General features: G+C 40.4%; 1 protein-coding gene across 1 annotated transcript; it reads left to right on the top strand.

Moving 5' to 3' along the window:
• Positions 1 to 69: 69 nt before the first annotated feature.
• zgc:112294 (transmembrane protein 17A) lies at positions 70 to 2,155 on the top strand. The gene is made up of 4 exons (XM_067522436.1): positions 70 to 379; positions 1,020 to 1,126; positions 1,446 to 1,559; positions 1,816 to 2,155. The coding sequence occupies exons 1-4, from the start codon at positions 253 to 255 to the stop codon at positions 2,134 to 2,136; spliced, it is 669 nt and encodes a 222-aa protein (XP_067378537.1). The 5' UTR covers positions 70 to 252; the 3' UTR covers positions 2,137 to 2,155.
• Positions 2,156 to 20,217: the final 18,062 nt, after the last annotated feature.

Raw genomic sequence — 20,217 nt, 5'->3', positions numbered from 1 at the left:
ATTTGGTGAGCATCATAAACGGCCACCGACTGCCACACTGCTTCTTTCATCCTAATCCTCTGCCCGCCTCCTCCACTATAATCTGATTAGCAGCGGTGTCTGCCAGCGTGTGTCTGCGTGTGTCCATTTGCATGTCGATGCCGCGGCAACTGTGCATTCGTCTTGACTCAAAACAACAGGGATTAGAGGATAGAAGCTGAAATACGAACAATTTCCTGACTCAGTCAATTAAGGCCACCAGCTCTACCCATAATGCCTGTGTTTTACTCGCCTCTTCCGGAGAACCTGCAGATGAGTCTGACCTATATGGGCGGCTCTGTGTTCACCAACAACAGGACAACAGACGGTGACTTCACCAAGGAGCAGGAAGATGCAGCTGGTTAGTTCAGGCAGTGTATCACTGTAGTTTACAGCTGTAAGATAATATTGTAGAATACATCATGACATGTTGTATGTGATGGGAAATGAAGACTGGTGAGGGAATTGCAGGAAATTTGCGATTGTTATGCATTTTTTATGCTTTTCTCTCAGTATTTCACTAATTATTATTAATTTTTGATTATGTGCTATGTTTTATGCTACTGTAAAAAGTCACATACTAGAATATCTTATGTCCTGACCTCTACTCTAGCTTACAAACTCTTCTTGCTTGCACCCGCGGTACTTCACAGTACTCAGCTTTAGCAGTGACGGTACCTTAATTGTGCTGTTGCAGTTGTACAATGCATCGTGGATAGATTCTTGAGTATTCAGGGCTTTTTCAGGGGTTCAAAGCCTCAGAAGTTATTGTTCATAATTCTTGTTTAAAAGTGCTTCAATAAAAGACACAAAATGGCGTCAACCGGATGTACGACCACCACAAAAAGATCAAAAACAAACAAAAAAAAAACTGTCTGCAATACACAGGTCTAAACTGTGGAAAATTGTAAACCACATTGTGCAAAGCGACGGTTATTCTTTGATTGTTCGCGTCTTTCTGGGAGTAGTGTAATGAAAATAAACCTGTCGTTGCCTTTCAGTGGTCAACGAGCTGGTCTCCCACCTTCCCCTGCAGATGCTGCTGTACTTCAACATGTTTTATTTTCCATGTTGGTGCTTCTCAGCTGTGCTCATGTTGGAAGTAAAGGTGGGTTGGTTCGTCCAGACCTTGGAAAATAATTCACACTCACACAGTATATTGCAGTACAAACCTATTACTTTTGTAAAGGAACCAAGATATTTGGTGCCAACTAGTGGTGGCACAAGAATAAATCATATTTATTTTGCTGAGACACAGGGGATGAATGAAGTAAAAGAGGCTGTTTGTTTTCCAGTTTTTATGCAAATAAAATTAATAACATTAGAATAATTTGCCAAATGTTGAAATTGCATTAAATTCCGTGGCCAATAAAAAGCCCTAATTTTAAAGAGACAGAATGACTTTAATAACTCTGCTTTATTTGCAGTTCTATTACCTGCCAGGGTACTATCAGGCACTGCTCACAACCGGAGTCATCCTCCTCACTGTGATTGAAGCGGTCCGACTCTATCTGGGCTACGTTGGCAACCTTAAAGAGAAGGTAATTCAAATCAAAATCCTCTCTGCAGCCCAACACAGAGTCCTTTTGTGGAATACTCTTCTGAATAACACAGCAGAGGAAGTGGCCGCTTGAGTATTCTGCCTGCATGTGTAAACAATCAGCTCTGGGCTACAACTGTCTATTTGTCTGTGTGTGGATGTGGATTCAACCGAGGCACTTGATGCCCGACTGCTTTATCTTTGCATCTCCTGCATCCTCTAACCCAAATTCTCTCTTCTTTCCTCCCTGTCATCAGTTGCCAGAACTTGCAGCCTTCTGGCTCCTGTCTTTCATGTTCCAGCTGCCAGTGCTGCTGTTCTTTCTGACCGATGAAGGAATTATCATCCTGCCTCTAGAGAGAGCCATCCACTCCCTGTACCTCCTCTTCCTCCTCGCCCAGATCCTGGCATCCTTCCTGGCGCTCAGGACCATGACTCGAAAGCACACCCTCCTCTTCCATCTGCGACAGTTTGGCAAAGTGGAGAGCTTCCACCGCGCAGGGATGAGCCCTGTCTACACCTTTCCCTACCACCGCAGTGTCCTGCCCGTGTCACCCGCCTATGATCTGTACTATTAAAGCATACATCCTCAGTTAAACTTGCATTATTATAGTAGATATGTTTTTTTATACATCATTTGTGGCCTTTATCTGATGCTGTCAACCCGAGAGTTAGGGACAAGGTACCTGCTCCACCTTCTAGCAGTGTCAATGCAGTGTCGTTGTTTTGCAATAGTTTGCAACACTTTGTCAGTTGATTGAGACAGAGAAATGGTTACGTTTAGAGAAAAGAAACGAGAAAGCTAGGGTCGGGAAAAGATCAGGGTCTGGGTTAAATTGCAGAAATAGGAATTGGAACATGTACTGTGGATTCTTGTTTTTTTTGTCTTATGGTTAGTCATCTACCCACGCACCCCCACCACCTCCCTACAAAGACAACAAGTCGAGTTTAAAACATGCCACCAAGTGCCGTCATAGCATCAGTAGATGTCTCCAATTCCCCACAAGTTTCATTCAGGATAACTATGCAAGTAGGTGGTTGGTGCCTTAGACCATAAATATTAGCTGATAATGACAGAAAACTAGTTACTATCCTTTTACTATACTTTTTAAAATATAAGATTCCAGAATGCTTGCAAGCTTCGGCCTTTAACCACTTGTGGTGTTGTTAGCATTTAAAGGACGACTTCACCAATTTTCAACTCGCTTTCTATGGCTTTGGTGAAGATGTAAATGTACAATAATGCTTCCCTCTGACTATGTTTAAAATATTTTCCTGCTTCTAGCTGAAAAACTCCTCCAGATGACATCACCTGGAGGGGTTTTTCATCGTTAGGGGTTCAAATTAGGTAATCTGTGGGAGCTCACAAAAGCAGGTTGACCGTGATTACAAACTTCCCACTATGAGGCAAGATGGAATAATCTGAACTAAAGGTTCCTTCAAATGATGTCATCTGGAGGAATTTGTATTAGCTAGAAGAAGAGAGATATTTTTAAGGAAGTTTTTTTTGTGTACATTTATGTACATGTACTAGCTAAAGTAGAACCAAACGCGTCCTTTTCACCAAACTTAAAATAAAAAACTGTGTTGAGTCATTCTGTATGTGGTGTGAGACTGTGGGTGCGTGCGTGCGTGCGTGTGTCTGTGATCACTGGTGGGCTGTCAGCTCTAAAATGAACCCCCTTCAAAAACACACTGATGCCAAATTTTGACATTTGCTGTTGTCATTTTAAACAGATGCAAAAACATCGTTTTAGCCGCACTCTAAATGTCAAAACCTAATGCCACACCAGCCAACCTGTCAAGGAGTGACGCGACTTCCCGTGAAAAGAAGGAAAATACCCTCTCAAACAACGGAATAGGCTCAGAAATACACAGCAGCACATTGACACTGGCTGCATTTATCAAACAGCGTCAAAGAGTTTTGGATTGTCTCTTATTTAATGATGATCGATGATGGGAGCGGGTGCGTTGGTAGATTAGAATTGTGTTTGCAAAGGTAGATTCAATTTTTAGCCCATGAAACGAGATTAGCGTTTCACAGGTATAAAGCAATCAGTTTGTTTACTTGAGGCAGGATCAACCAGAGACCGACAATAAATTTCGCCTATTTTATCCATTACTCTCTCCTGCAGTATATATAATACCACCTTTACTGCCTGATAAGTGGGATGCAGGAATCAAATTCCCTGAGGCTTGTATAGTGAAGGAGTCCAACTGCAGCAAAATTGTGTTAAATATTTATGACCACACAGTGGCAGTGAGTGACCAGAAGAGGGATGGAGAGCATTTGACAGTGCTGCAATGTCCAATGAGAACAGATTATCATGCAGCACATGTCCTGATCAGGAAAGCCTCAGGCAGAAGAATAAAGGTTAGGCTTGTCCACACTTGAATATGATGTATTATTTGATAATCTTTAACTCCGGGACACGTCTGCCTGGAAATGAATTTTGTACTTTGCTGTCGACACCTCTTTTCCCTCCGTCGTTCTACAACAAGCATAAAAGCTACTTTCTGGTGTTATTTAGAGTGTCGTGTATAGTCAAACAGCTACAACCTGCTTATTTCACTCCATAGTGAAGGGAACAACAAGCTGCAGTGGCTGCTGCATTGTTCACGCTAAACAGGAAATGGAAAAAGCATCGGAGGAGTGAAGTGGAGGATGTAATGCATTCTTACCAATTTGCCGTACGTACAGTACAAGTGAGTGGACAAAACCAATACACACTGACTGTGAGGTCGCATACTGCTCCACAGGAAAAGATCTGAAGACTGGGAAGGCGAAGACAAGTGTATCTGGACTAAGTAAACAAAGGTGTAACTGCTCATGAAATGCTCCCCGTGAATCGAATTTTACCTGTGAGACCCCGAGGAACGGAAGAAAGTGACACCGGTATTGACAGCGATGCTTCTTGTCTTGGGGGACAATCTTAAAAATGAGACAAACCACTATTAACAACAGGAGAAAAAGAACAGGTTGCTCCGTGTTCTGTCAGTCATTTTCAGCAATTCGAAAAACCAGCAGTGAATTTCCTCTACTCAGAGGAGAAGAAGATTAACTTGTTCATCTGTGTCATGCACCCGTGTCGGTATCCAAAAAAATATTATTATTAAAAACACGTCAACCAGACACACTGCTCCGCTGGGTGATATGTATAACGCAGATAATTTAGCAAATGAAGTTGTCCTTTTTCAACATATTATGCCACGTTTACAGTAAATGAGGACGTCTTATATCCTTTATTGTCCTAGAAGGAGGAACGTTTTTTCCCTACAGCTGGAAAACATGCTGGTGCAATAAATACATGGTCATGGATCTACGTACAGTATCAGTATGTGTCCCTATGTTTTTTTATTTGTGATTATCATTCTTTTCGGAAGGTTGGTTATTTGTCAGGAGACTTTAAGCCCCCCTCCCATCCAAACTCTCTTTCCTTCTTTTTGAGGTTTTTTTTTTCCTCAGTTAATCAACTAAACCTGTTCAACTGCCTGCCCAGCTGAACCTTGTCCCTCATTAGCTCTTCACAGTTTATATATAGGAGGTAGCTTTCTCCTGTCCAACTGTGATGCTGGATTAGTTTTTCCTCTATGTGGTTATCATGTGTCCCAGCGATCAGACCACTGCCAGCTTTACTGGGTTTGGATGTAATATCATGAAGCATATAAAGTTAAGTTTAAAAGATCAAAACTTCTTCAATTAGATTTGTATTACTTTGAATTTTACTTGGAGCACAATACGAAGATGGTGACTGTGTCCTTGACTAGTGCTTTATTGCAAGCGGAGACAAATGCTCATTGAAAAATCCCTCTCGACGTGTTTATCGTCTTCCGTGAACCAAAATCAGAACAAACAAATGGGCAAAATTATAAGAGTCTCTTACAGAGCTGCAGGCATCAAGTGGAGCTATGATCCTCTCAAATTGGTTCTTATTGTTGGTAGCAATTGCAACAAGAGACACAGGGGCACCTGGTGAAATCTGATTGGCCCCTGAAGTGCCCCTGTGTTGTTGTAGCTGCTGGATTAGTTTGTTTTTGTGCGTCTTGTCATTAGGTGTAAATGAACCAGAGTCTTATTTCTGCGTCAGTCATACAAACACCAGAATTGTTCCTATTTTTGATGAGTACATTGTATCTGGATTTTACTTCAGATCGTTGATGTTGTAATTGGGTAAGAACCTAAAGGGCTCACATTGTGATAAGATACCTGCCAGTCAAAGCAGAGGGCGCAACAGCAAAGCATGTTCAGGGAACCTGCTCGGGGAGATGCAGTAGTTGGTTTGCTCAACATTGAAGGCAACTTTGATGAGAAACACAAACGGCATGAAGTGTTTCCACACACAGACACTGATTTAGATGTTATTGTTTGCTTATAATCGAGCAATGACCACATCCCACTCACTGTTGTAATTTTCATGGCTGGTGAGTCACTGACTTATCTAAATGTTACAGTATTGGCATGGGGGGGGGTCCAGGTAAACTTAGTTATCCCTATGGGGCAATTTGTCTTGCTGTAAGCAATTATGCAACCCCACAAAAAACACAGCCAATACAATCCTACTCATTCAACAGGGCAATGCTAGTGGTGAAAAATGAATTTTTAAAACCTGTCCTACATTTTGGCAAAGAACGTCTTTGACCACGTCTCACCAACTTCAAAGGGGGGGCCCTTTTATCAGCCATGATTGCCTGTGCATCCTCAGAGCTCTGCTTTTGTATAGACCAGCAAAATTCTAGTGCAATTTTCCTGCACATCCTCACAATGTAGTGACCTTTTAACCTCTTCTTGATTTTCAAATGAAGAGACCTGAACTAGCAAATAAAATGGACTCAATACGACAAGAATAAAAAAAAACAAACTTGAAACTCGTAAGCTTATAGTAAAATACCTTAGTTGGGGGAACTTTTCCACATGAGTCATTGTTGCAATCAGATGATCAATTAATGTCCCTAGATATTTATACTGTTGCAACAGCTCAACCACATATACAGGCAGGGAGTCTGGGGGAAGATTTGAGGCAGGAATCCCGTCTCATCTCCATCTACACACCCCATTTCCATAAAAAACTGGAAAAGTTTTAAAATGAAATGCAAATCATTCGATGTCTTCCCATCCTCTTAATCCATCAGACTCAAAGTGAGCGGGTTTTTCATGAAACAATAACAATCGTTGCACTGCATTTAAAATGTTGTCTATTTCCATTAAAAATGGGTTTCGAATGATTTGCAAATCATTGTCCTAGTTTTATTTACATTCTACAACTTGCCCCAGCTTTCCTTAAAACGGGGGTTTGTGGATCTAAGAAATAACAGTCAAGTTCCCAAACTGATAATGTCGATAATACGTTCTACCAATGTAATCAGCCTTTAGAGAGAGGGCAGTGGGTCTGTTCACCCAGGTGCTCTGTCCCATTCAGCATGTCCTGTATCTGCTTTTAATATCTATGAACTCTATTAGATGCTGGAGAGAGGATGAACCAGGTGTTGGCAGAATAAGAAATAGGGAGTCCCCCCCTGGAGCCACAGTGGCCACATGTGAAGCAGCTCCTTGCACCTCTCACCTTATTAAATTGCTTTTCTGTGCTGGGGTGTGATGAATAATAGCCCTGAACAGTCTGGGGACATAATGTTCTCGCTCTCTCTCACCAAACACGGTGTTTTGGTATCTCCTTGCAAATGTGCTCCCGCAACTTCTGACAGAGTTTGCTTCTTCACAGCTCTTCCTCAATATCACAGCGCTGCATCATCAGCTGGGCTTCGGTGAGCGTCATCATATTAATTATGATTGGGTGCAGCTCAGTGATAACTGCAAATTGTGAGTGACGAGGCTGTGCTGAGCAGCATCATGGCAACATCCTCATCCCATCGTTCAGTCACTAGATGCTTTACCGGCTGGCCGGCCCTGCCGGGATGCATGGAAAGGTTCCTATCCTCTTAATCGTAGCTGGTAAATCTGTACAACAAGCCTCATTTCAATATAGATGAAATATTTTCATTTATGAAATAAATGCACTATAAATATGAAATTAAAGGTTTTTTCTACATCTCTGGCTGGAGATTAATTCTTTAAGCGTCTGATATCACATTCTGGACATCATTCACCTCCACTGTTTTTTAAAAATACTCAAGACATTAAACGGTCACTTTATTGCCTTTTTTATAATGTGTCAGAACCTCCATACAATGTCCTGCTTCTAATGCAATGGCAAATCTGAAAAATCCTTATTAAAATTAAAATATTAAATTAGTGCTCTCTGTAACATTTGCTAAAAACTGTTTAGCTCTTGTCACAAAATTTACCCAAAACACGTCTTTGTATTCCTCTTTTTACTGCACTTCTTTTCTTTTTTTTTTCTTTTGAAGTAAGTTTTTAATAAAAGCTCAAAGCAACATTGGTAATTTTTTCCCAAATCTTTGCTGATATCAGCTACTTTTCTTTGATTGTGCGGATAAAAAATGTTTACCATTAGAGGTAAGTTAGGGTTCTCTTCTCCTTTAGGTGAATCTGAATCTGCTAAGCTAATGAAAAATAATTAAATCGTCAACCCAGCTTATTTTCCACATCCCGTTTCCATTAGCAACTGAAGACAAACACTTCCAGAAACACACTATGAGCTTCAGTTGCACAGGCCTGCAAGGAAAAGTCAAACTGTGAGCCTACTGCTGAATCCTCTGCCACAATGTTCAGTCCATCTTACTCATGTCCCCAGATAGGTAGGTGATCATAGAGAAGGAAAGAAATGGTAATATAGCAGTTAATGGAAACACATGTATGGCCCCATTATTTGATGTCATTCCTATGACCCAATTGCTCCTCGGCTCAAATCACGATCAGTTAAAGTGCATTTCAAGGGTACAGAATTCATATTGGCCAATTACCGACTTTAAACGATGTTGGGCCATGAAATTCAAATCTCATTCTTAAACCACTTATATTATTTCCACCTGCACAGCCAGCAGGCTCGGAAGAAAATGTGACATCATACTGGCAGGCTGAGAATATTGAAATCCAGACTGAAATTGGCAGCTGGATATTTTCAATTTGAGTCTGATTGCCTAGGTGAGGCGGAATGGCAGGGCAATTCACTTCTCCCAATGGTTGAAATAACCACTCTAAATACAGTACAGATGAATGTTATATCAGCAACGACAGTATTAAATATGCAACACTGGATGACACAGGAGAATGTACAGCGCACAAACCCAACCACAAAAACTGTTATACTGTATGTTTAGTTTATGTTGCTAGAATTTGAAAATGGTCAATTATATATTACCTAAATCTTCTTTTACTAAAAGGTTTCACTCACTCTAGGAGATTAAGTTCTAATATTTAGAAATGCACTGTTGAGTTTGCTCCTATGATGGATATTTAGGAGAAGAAACTGAGAGCAACAACTCTAACGCACATTTTTTTATTCCCTGCCCACATTTTACTGAATGGTTTTGCTGGATGCTCTACTGTAGTTATTTCATACCTCCCTTTAGCAAACTGGAGTCTTCGTGTAAATGATAAAAGGTCATGTGTTCTGGTAAGAGATTTTGCCCGGAGGATATTAAATATAATATATCTGTAAAGCAGTGACCCTGCACTGATGTACCACATACATCCGAAATCTAAAGGACATTCATGCTGCGTATGATTTCAAATACCCTTTTCAGTTAAACGTACCTAGTAGTAACAATTTGGGCTCCTTAGTACCAATTGGGCATTGTTCAAATGCCACCATCACGCATACCAGCAACATAGTGCATCATAGCTCTAACCTTCAGAACTCAGCTGATGCACCTAATATACACCGTGATGGTAAATGGCCTGCTTTACAGTATATGGTGCATTTATTCAAAGCACTTTACAAAGCGGATTTATATTCACATAGTCCACCCATCCACTACTACAAGTCATAAATCCTCCTAGCGTAGATCAAATTTAACTACAAAATAAAAGTAATCCATCTGTTCGTCAAATCCCTTGTTGTTTCTACAAGAACAAATTCTACAAGATGTAAAATTACTGTAAATTACTGTTTGTACTGATTGTTTTTTCTAACCTATTAAGTCAAAGGGAAGTAATCAAGAACATTGAAAAAAGAAATAGACAGTGTGATACACATTACCTGAGGTGGATATAGCTGTTTACTGAGACGAGTTGCATTTGATGTATGATGACTGTTTTCAGCACCTTTACTGAATCTATGCCATCAAAACGGGGGGTCCAGCCTGGTACTAGCAAGCTGTAGCTAATAAAGAGGCCATTGAGTGTATATGTGATTTGTGGACATGCCAATAATTTGAGGGTTGTGAGGCAGTAATTACTGTGGACCATGGTGAGTGTGGCTAAACCTGCAAATGAGCAGATGATAAACAGCATTATACTTGACGAGGTATCAATTACAGTTTAGGCCTTTTAATCCAGTGAGACTCAGCGACTGAGTGAGTTTGGGGCGCTACCCTCTTTCTCTGTCTCAAGGAGACTTGAGGTTGACGCTCAATGGATCTAAAACAACCTCGACTGAGAACATGAACTGTCTTTTATCACCTTGGAATGATCCTTTTCTGCTTCCCACAGACACTTGTGACGACAGTGGGCGGGTCTTTTGTAGTTTATACTATTGAACTGCAGATCGAGCAGAATGCAACAGAATAACGCTTCGAACCCAAAGAAGAGCAGATGGTTAGGTAATGGTTTTAGCTTTTTTGGCAACTTCCTTACAGGACAGAAATATTTCAGTGGTTTTGTTTAAAAAAATAAATAAAAGGAACTACACAATTATTAGCCTCAATAGAAAACTTTTTTTTGCATTGTTCCGCAGATATTTCAATCCAACTAGAAAATACATGGATAATTCATTTACTTTTATATTCTCTTTAGCTCTCGCCTGGTAACAGGTTCCTCGCTTCTTCACATTCAAGGGCAGGTAAAAAGTACTTGTGATCACTGATTTCCCTTTAAGGAATGTAGGAAAGATGAGAAACCCTGGGAGAAACAGGACAGAAGAGAAAATATCTAGGATAATGTTTGGGCATACAACACGTTTTAAAATGTGGAAACACTGAAATGGAAGCTATCAGAATGTGATCTCAGAGCTGCTGATGTCCTTTTGCCAAAAATAAGAGACTGAGAGGAGGGAATTGAAAGTAATTGAATAATTGAAATCGAGTTAACATTTGATTCATGTGATCATAGAGAGCTTCCGAAGATGTTTCAGTATCTTTAAGTATCTTAGAATTTTTTTTTCCCACTGTTTTTGTCAAATTAACTAGTTGTTAGGGGGAAACTGGATCCACACTCCACTGAATATTACAGCGGTTTGTTGTTTGCCAACCACCATGAAACACCAAGAAGCCGATTTCCCTTTATTAATATTCCACGTAATTAACAGGTAACATAATAAAGGGGTTGACTGTTGATGTAAGTGTGGAGGGCAATGAGGGTGTTGATATGCTGGCCAATCACTTCAATTACATTTAATTAAGTCAGGCTGATACCAAGACAATCATGAGAGTTCAAATGCAAAAAGTGTGTCAAGAAAGCTGCGGACTTGGTTACACACAAAGGCGTGTTTTATCCGATCAAAGACCATGGTGGTAATGGCAGAAGGACGAAAGCTATAACTTGATGTTAAAGAATCAGTTATAGTCTCCTAATACCGTTCTTAAAGGAAACAGAATTTAGCATTTGCCCTTTTTATGCCAATCTTCTGTTCCGCACTCCAGTTCAGCAAGTGGTGAACTGGTTTGCTACCTGCAGGAGGAGATGCAGGAAAAGGCTGCATCTAAATGGATTACGTTCAGTTTTGTGTAGAAAGTGATATTTGTTTGCTAACTGTGAGCAGTGTGTAGGTCTGCCAGGATATTTCTGAAAGGGATCTAGATGTAACCATTATCCTTCTCTGACGGTGATTCTTTGGCTCTGGACAACTGTTAAAAAAGCTTTGGACTATTTCCACCTTGTTAAATATCTGCTCCTGTTTTACCTCTGCTTCCCCCCCCCTCCCCCCCCCCCCCCCCCCCCTTGATTGTTTGCTGGGTGTTTTGTTTTAAAGCTGTTTCCACTTGTGTTAGTTGTGATCACTTTGATGTTAAAGTTTCCACCAACCACTGTCTTTTTTTCGAATGCTTGGTTGTAGTTCCTTTTCCTTTTTCCTTATTTAGTGGTGACACTGAATACATCAGCGTGTGCCTGTGTGTGTGAGAGAGATCCGGTCATGGCAAGTAGATGGTAACACCCACTGACACTGCCCAGCATAGTCCCCCTCCCCCTTTATTCAATGACTTTAGCCCATTAAATATTTTTTAATTTTGATTCAGCTGTAAAAGGCATTGTTCTTTGTAAAATAAAATCTTTGAACTATCCATCCCGGTTTCCTGTGGTGCAGTTGCCTAGGTAACGTAGTTGGTCACATCATCTCTGGCCCGGCCACAGTAGCATGAGCCAGGTCATAGCTGACAATAAGATCATATTAGGCCACTGTGAGCCACAAAATGTCAGAAGGGCAACTTCTTGTGATGTGCAACAGGCGAAATCATTTTTGATTTCTTAATGAATCTCATTATGACTCGTAAATTTTATGTTGCATATTCCATTAGAAGTTGGAAATCTTGAATTCAATTCCCTGCTTTTTTTGGCCTTTGATGAATGATTTCTTTGTTCTCAGAAGAATTTTTGATAATATGACTGAATATGAATATGAAGGCTCATTTGGTTTTTATTAAACAGCAGTGCAGCAGAGTTCCACCTTCAAGCTTGGATGAATCATTCGCAGGCCCGTCAGCCGTTTGATTCAGGCAGGACTCAGATATCTCTCTGAGGTGTGTTCTGACAAAACGGTGTGAGCTTTTGCTCAGCACGAATAAAAAGGAAACGCAAGAAACTGATAGTTACTTTTTGCTGAATAATTTATTCAGAGAAAACTATGACTCATTAGCCTTAACTCCCCACAAAAGTTCTCTCATATGAACTCTATTTTCTGCATTTTTAGCATGTTTGTGTTTTTGCCAGGCGCAGCATCTGCAGAAACGAAAGCCGCTGAGCTACTGAGAGTTCTTCACGGGCGCTTATGGGAAAACATGTTCAAACTCTGATAGTTAGCCGAATGATCGAGACGCTTTCAAGCTGACAGCTGAGGGAAAACATGGCGGAGAGGGATGCCAGGCCTTTTGAGCGAGGGGATAAAAAGCTGCTTTCTAGGCTGGCAATTCTTCATGAAACCTAGTATATTAAAAAGATAAAAACAATTAAATACAGTAATTCAAATTTATGATCAGAAGAGGGCACAATTTCTACTATAAGCTGCAAGCATTGTCACATTTTCATTACCTATTTTTTCAGGCTGTGTGGGTTCTAAATTTATGGTTGTTTGTTTTTTTACTCAGTCGGAATTCGAGCCTTCTGTCCAATAATGTCAAAGACAAAGTTTGATATTCAGACCATAAGCAGATCATATTCACTGTCTATTAAAGTCTTTATCGCCTCCAATGCACTCTAACACTTTCATGCTTATTATTGCTGTGCGTAGTATTTCCTACCCATGGGCTGAGGGGAGACTCCTGTGGAGAGAGTAGTTCCAATTCAATTAAAAGTGGAAGTTCGGTGACTCCTGATCCAATCAAGCTTTTGGCTCCGGTCCATGACCACGACATGAATCATAATGCCACCGAAGAGACTCTGAGACACAAACAGGTTCGCGTGTATCATCTTCCGAACAGGCAGGAGAGTGAAGGGGAATTTTTAGCACTGAGATGGATTAATAATGATGAGATTGAGCATGTGCGATCTATTATTTGGCACTGGCTTTAGGTAACTGTGATAATGATGGTATGTATGTTTAGAGTATGTTTAGTGTCAGGATATGGTTTAGATGTGAGAGTTATTGATGTGCAGACGTCGGAAAAATCTTTAAATGTCTATGGAGTGGAATGCATTTGGAGTTGACAGACCACTTGATCTTACTGGAATTAGTTTATTGTCCTTTCCCTCTTCGCACAGAGGTCACAAGTTATCTGATCTACAAAGAGGTTTCAGCCATATATATTGCAAAAGTTTAGCTTCCTTCACAGCATCTTAAACAACTATGTTGGGCTCTGCTCCAGAAAGGAAATTTACTGACATTTCTAAAATTCTGTTTTCACTTTGTCATTATGGGGTAAGGAGTGTAGATTGACGGGGAAAAAAAATGTATTGTGGTATCAGGCAATATGGTTCTTTCCTGTAACACCTTGGAAGATGGCCCTCTTTGCAGCACTACTTAATAAAACTCTTTTTGCATATGCAGTTGTGGGGGACACACCAAAGGTTTGGAAACCACAGGCAGGTAGTGGGTCACGACTCTAAATGCTCAAATTGAAACTCCCTACAGTTGAGTCATTATACTGCTTGTGAAATTGACTAACCGTGGCCTTTCACTCACAGTGACCTTAAGCTTTCAATTAAGAGCTTTGTAAAGGTGAAATTATTAAGATTTTTTTTTTTTTCAACTGGATCTCATTAGGTAAAAGTGCACATTTCAGCCTTTTGTGTGAGTGGTAAGTTTGAGTACCTTATGCCCAAGGAGTAATGAGCTAGTTTAAAATTACTTTTTTGACAGTTTTACAAGTTGATGTTGTAGAACCCCATAGTACTGAATATACACATTTCAAATTGGTTTTATTTACTGAATGGCTCTCAAAAATGGGAAAAGCTAAAACATGTAATGCAAGTCAAAAACTTGTAACGTTAATGTACAGTAATGTGGTTCAGGCTATAGGTCCTAAACTGGCTCTTGTCTATTTGTAGAGGAATACAAAGAAATATGTATGTATGCAAATACCTACCACATTATTAATGAGACAAAACAAATATGTTTAAATAGGATAAAAAAAACTCGTAAATTGACTGAAGTGGACCAGAGAATTGTGAAGCCGATTTGTTTAGCAGAGCCAAAGAAGTTAGAATAAAGTAGAGCTTACGTTGATTACTTACTGAGATAATTAATAATGTCAGGTTTTGGCCCTAAATAAACTTAAAGTAACTTCCTGATGAGGTTGATAAAAATACAAAAATGCAATTTAATAACATTTCATGTATCTGTTTAGTGCAGAGTTTGACCCGAAGTGCTTCCTGTGGATCGATGCAGAGGTGCCCAATAAGTCGATCGAATGTGGTTAGATCGCATGGAATTAGCAAAGTAGACGTCAGCTCATCATCCGTCCTCACTATGACGTTTGTCACTTGATTAACGTACAGGGCAGCCAGTCTGACATCTGACCTTTTCCGACACATGGGTCACCGCGCATGCGCATACATACAACGGCGCCAAGTGCCGCCAAACTCTAGCAAGCTAGCGAGATAGCCTCCATTTTATGTCTTTTAAACTTAAGAAAGGGTATAAAAATGAGTGGGGGAGCTGGAGTCTTCCATACGGAGTGGGAGGTGGACTTTGTTTCACTTTGTCACATTTTTCGAAGCGCGTTTGCCTCATCTGCCGGTCGGTCATCGCTACACCGAATAAGGGAAATGTGGAGCGGCATTTTCGGACTGTTCATAAAAACTACGACACTGACTTCCCTCCGAAAAGCAAACTGAGAAGAAGAAGGATGAAGGAGCTAAAATCGCAGCTTGAGGCTGGTTATCAGCAGCTACTGTCCGGACTATGCATCGTCGGCTGATTCTGTTCAGTGCAAGTCATCAGAGTAAGGTAATGGGGAAAAACATGTACAGAGTTGTATTGCGCAATATGGGTTCATGTAGTTATGCAAGCTACACCAACATATATTGTGTATGTAAAGAATTCTCAATATATTCATAAATAAATATATGTTAGTAGGTAGATCATTTTGACTTGGTCACTTTATAAGTAGCTCACGAGCCAAAAAAGTGTGCCACCATTTTTATGAAACTTTGTTTTAATTATTAAGACATCAAATGTTGAAACTGAGAATTTGTTTTGATTGACACTAGGCAGGTTAAGGAACCATCTCACAGTTGAGGATAACTGGCAGCAGGTCAGTATAATGACTGGGTGTAAAAACAGAGAACCTGGGTGATTCAGGGGTGAGGATGGGGGTAGGTTCATCACTCTGTGAAAGAAATTGCCTTCAAAAAATGTGTATAATATTTCTCAATTTATAATTGTAAAGAAACTGTGGGGTTTATCTTCAAAGGATTAAAATATCATCAAATTATTCTGTATATCCAGAGAATAGACTGAGGCAAAGTGGAAAACCGTCCTGTGGACTGACGAGTCAAACTGTTAAATTCTTTCTGGAAATCCCAGACGCTGGACCCTCTGGGCTAAAGAGGGTGACGGACCATCTGACTGTGAGCACACGGTTCAAACAGAGGCATTAGTGATGCTGTGGGGGGGGCATTAATGCACCAGTAGTGCTGAATAATAAGCAACACATGCTGCTTCCAAAGGATGTCTTCTTTCTAGAAGAGGCCTTTTCAGCAGCAACACATTGACAAACCACTTTCTGCACATATTCCATGGCTCAGTAGTAAACGCGTGCAGGTGCTAAACTTACCTGTCACACTTTTGTGTGGATTTGGAGGCTCTGAACAAGTGAGCAGCTGAAATCCCATTCCAAACAAATTCAAAATGACTTTATATTATATCTCATTGCAGTGTCCCACCTTTTTTGGAAATGTGTTTTGAACTTAGCTGCTTTGGTTAAATTCTGAAATCTCTAACAAACCAGACCGGGAGTTGGTTTCCAATGACAAATCCTTTACTGAAGATCTGTGACATTAAAGCAGAAGACAGAAAAACCCTGAAGCTGATCCTCCTGTCGAAGAACAAACATAATAAATAAACCTAATTAAATAGGCAGTGACAGGAGACAATACATCTTCAAACCTCTGTCAGCAGGCCCCACATCTGCTGGGAATACTCCATCTGCTCCCATGAAGTGCAGCAATGATGACATCCAAGATGTCCCCAGCTTCTCATCGTCCACATGAGCAAACTGGTCTTGACCTCGGGGTTGACTTCAATGATCCTCTTGACTTCAGTGTCTTCTTGGCAGAAGACATTCTCAAACGGTCTCTTGCTGTGCAGAGAATGTTTGTTAACCTGTAGTATTTAGCAGACTTGCAAAAAACCACAAAAAGACAGACATTGTATGGAACAAACAATATATTTAGTTTTGACAAAACATTGGGGGAAAAATGTTTTCTTGTCATTTATTTTCCCTCATTGCAGGGTCAGTCACGAATAGTTGGCTGATCAACGAAGCATGTGGAAACCCAGTGTGGAAAAACTACGCCTCACTGACGTTTTCCAGCTTTGTGCGTTGCTGCTTTTTGAGCTGGGGAAATGTTGAGGAATAATAGGCTTTCGTCTTTGTCTTTTCCAGTTTTTGGCTGATATACACATTTGGCGACTAGAAGGATGAGAGGCAGAGTTTGGTGTAACAAATGGGGAAAACACATTTGTGGAAATGGCCTCTCAAAGTTTATTGAACAAGCACACGTAGAGGCGTGTGTCGTCAGTAGAACACAAGTAAACTAGATCTATTTTACAAAGATGTGTATTAATAATTTGGAGCCCACAGTAACTTGGGTCACAACAGTTAACCACAGAAGACTCCCGAACATGGCTCTGCACCTCTGATCTGATTTGGTGGATTGTAATACTGCCCTCACTAAAAAATAAAAAATACATCATTAAGCTCAGACTCCTGCTTTTGTCTATGTCAGTAACAAGTGACTACTCTGAAAACCAATCGCCCCCCCCCTCTCCACCATAGCGTGGCCTGTTGTGGCTGCTTACGTCCCCAATGGAAAACGATGTCCTCTGAAGCTGTAATGTGCAATAATAGAAATTACAGTACTGCACGTTTGGAAGGTCATAAACCAGTGATCTGTGTGGAGCCCGGATTGGTGGGGATTGGCAAACATGAAAGACCGTCCCCTGACAGTTAATTTAGTTGGAAAGCGTGCGTGTGTTTAGCACCTTACTGAGAAATGCTAATAATCCGTGGCGCTCGGATGTCCAGGACAGCAGGGACTATTTAAAAAAAAAAAAAATACTGGTTCAAACAAGAAAGTGCAGCCTTTAATTTGAAGACTGAGCTTCATCTTGAGTTGTGATTTTTGCATTCACATCCATGTCTGCACGCAAGTGCATACTATGCGCTTGATTGAGAAATAATGACGCGGTTATGAATTTAACCTTCTGTCTTTTGCTGCATAAATATTATTGTTTTCCATTACAAACCTTGATTATCCATCTAATTATGCTTTCGAGTTTAAAGATCTGCTAAACAATCTTGTGTTTGCTCCCTTCCATAAATTTGATTACCATTTTCATTTGATTACCATAAATTTGATTAGGAGCGACTGTGGCGCAGGAGCTAGAGCGGTTGTCCACCATTTACCAGTGGTTCTGCACCATGTCGGCTCGGCTCTTGGGCTTATTTAAGTAGATTAGAAAGGAGAACCTGCTCAATTGCCTGTTTTGTTTGTTAAGCTGTGATAAGATTTACAAAATCTCCTCTCAGGGTTTACACTTAGGTATTATCTCGAGTATTGTTTCAAGCATATTCTCGTGTCCTTTTTCTCTGCCACCCATTGGGTTCACGACGTTGCTGGGTCTCAAGTCATATTAGGAACCATGTCCAACACTGGCTTGGTCCTTTGAAGCAACATCAAGATCTTTTTTTCTTTTGTTTTCTCTTAAATGAAAAGCCTCAAAGCTTTGCCAAAGCGGGAGATGGTCCCCGGGTGCAGAACTTCAGTGAAAGCCCTTTACAGACTGATGCAATAGTGCTCATTTTGAACTCTGCAGTTGAGCAATAAAGATACCGTGAGTCACTGGTCCCACAGAGGAATCTGGGATAAATCTGGCTTCTCTCTTGTACAAAAAACAAGGCTTATAACTGTGGTGCTTCACCACCATGTAGAATTGGACAAATGCCTCCAACTCCACCATTAATCCAAAAAGTTCCATTGTCATGTGGAACTTTAGAGCATGAGTGTGCCACCATTGATCATCAGCCCATCAGAATGCAAACACAAAAACTTTATGGTTCCCCTTTGATAACCACTTTTTCACCTTAAGGCATTTGGCAACTGATTAATGTTGTAACAAAATAAATAAAACCATTTTCCTATTTCTTCTCCTGCGGTCAATTGTTGCCACTTTGAGCCTAAAATAGCACGTCAAGAAAGGAAACACAAAGCGGTTATTGCTAGGAACCGGAGCTTGAAGTTGCAGTATATTGGGGAAACCTCAGCATGTTTCCAAAGCTTTGCTTTTTTAGCTGTGTCTATTTGGGGCATCGGTAACATGCAACATGGATCATACTGTAAAATCCAGGTGAATATTGCTGTAGCTGATGTGCATCCCTGTTCAATCCACTGTGCAGAAATAAGAGGTTTCAGTAGCTTGTGACAAATGGGGAAACAATACGGCAGATTTTGAATTGGTTTACTCAAAAACCTGTAGAGCTCCTTTCGAGATGTAATCAACACCCTGTTACAGATGACGGAGTCTCTCCTACAGGGACACTGACATTACAGAGTCAGACCTTTGGATTCAATGAATAGGACTCTTTTGGGAACAGTTTTTTTTTTTTTAAACTGATTGTTTTTAATGAAATTATTACTCATGGTGCTATTATGTCCTACAAACAGGAATATCAGCTTGTGCAAACACAGCAGCACATTTCAATTTGATCAAGACTGTCCTGCAAAATACAACTTTAAGTCATTTATACAAGCAACAAAGAACTACTGTACATAGACGTGTACATATACGTGTTACTTAGTATGTAGTACTATACCTACACAGTCTTTATCTTTCTGCTTCGGAGTGACCGCACACACCTCCACAACATTTCGAATCACATTACAACCACACTGCTTCCCATGTTTCACTAAACCAGTCCCTCTTTCCTGAAGCGAGAGCAGGCCACCAGCACTTACTCTACCACAGAGAGGCTGCACCATAAACATTAAACCATATTTTTCATAACGCTAATCTCATTTCCCTGCTCTCTAAAGTACAGATACTGTTTCACACTCATGCTCTAATTTTTCCTTGCTCGCTCTGTGGAGCCTAAGGTTCTGGCAAAAAACACAACCTTAGTCAGACACGATAAACTGAAACTCTGATCATTGCCTACTTGGTACTTTTTAAGCCAGAATGATTTGAATGATTTCAGAATCATTTCTACAGTACAAAGTTTTTACCTGAACACACTGATCCAGTTCTATAAGTCCTCTCCCCTACTCCGTTGGGGGCCCTACAATTCAATTCAATTCAATTCAACTTTATTTATATAGCGCCAATTTACAACAAAGTCATCTCAAGGCACTTTACAGAATAAAGTCCAGACTACACAAGTATGTAGAAGCAACCCAACAAATCCCCCTTGAGCAAGCCCTAGGCAACAGTGGAGAGGAAAAACTCCCTTTAATGGGAGAAACCTCCAGCAGAACCAGGCTCAGGGTGGGCGGCCATCTGCCTTGACCGGTTGGGGTGAGTGGAAAGTGGAGAAAGAAAAGAAAAGAGCAACGAAAAGCAACAACAAAACAACAAAAAAGCAACAACAAAACAACAAAAAGCAACAACAAAAAGCAACAACAAAACAACAAGAAAAGCAACAACAAAACAACAAAAAAGCAACAACAAAGCATCGTGCAGGTTGTAGGATATAGAATTAATGGTATACAG

The sequence above is a fragment of the Channa argus genome, chromosome 11, assembly GCF_033026475.1.
Source record: "Channa argus isolate prfri chromosome 11, Channa argus male v1.0, whole genome shotgun sequence".
NCBI classification, from domain to species: Eukaryota; Metazoa; Chordata; class Actinopteri; order Anabantiformes; family Channidae; genus Channa; species Channa argus.
Note: the sequence above shows the minus strand (reverse complement) of the source record. Positions and strands in the feature narration are given on the sequence as shown.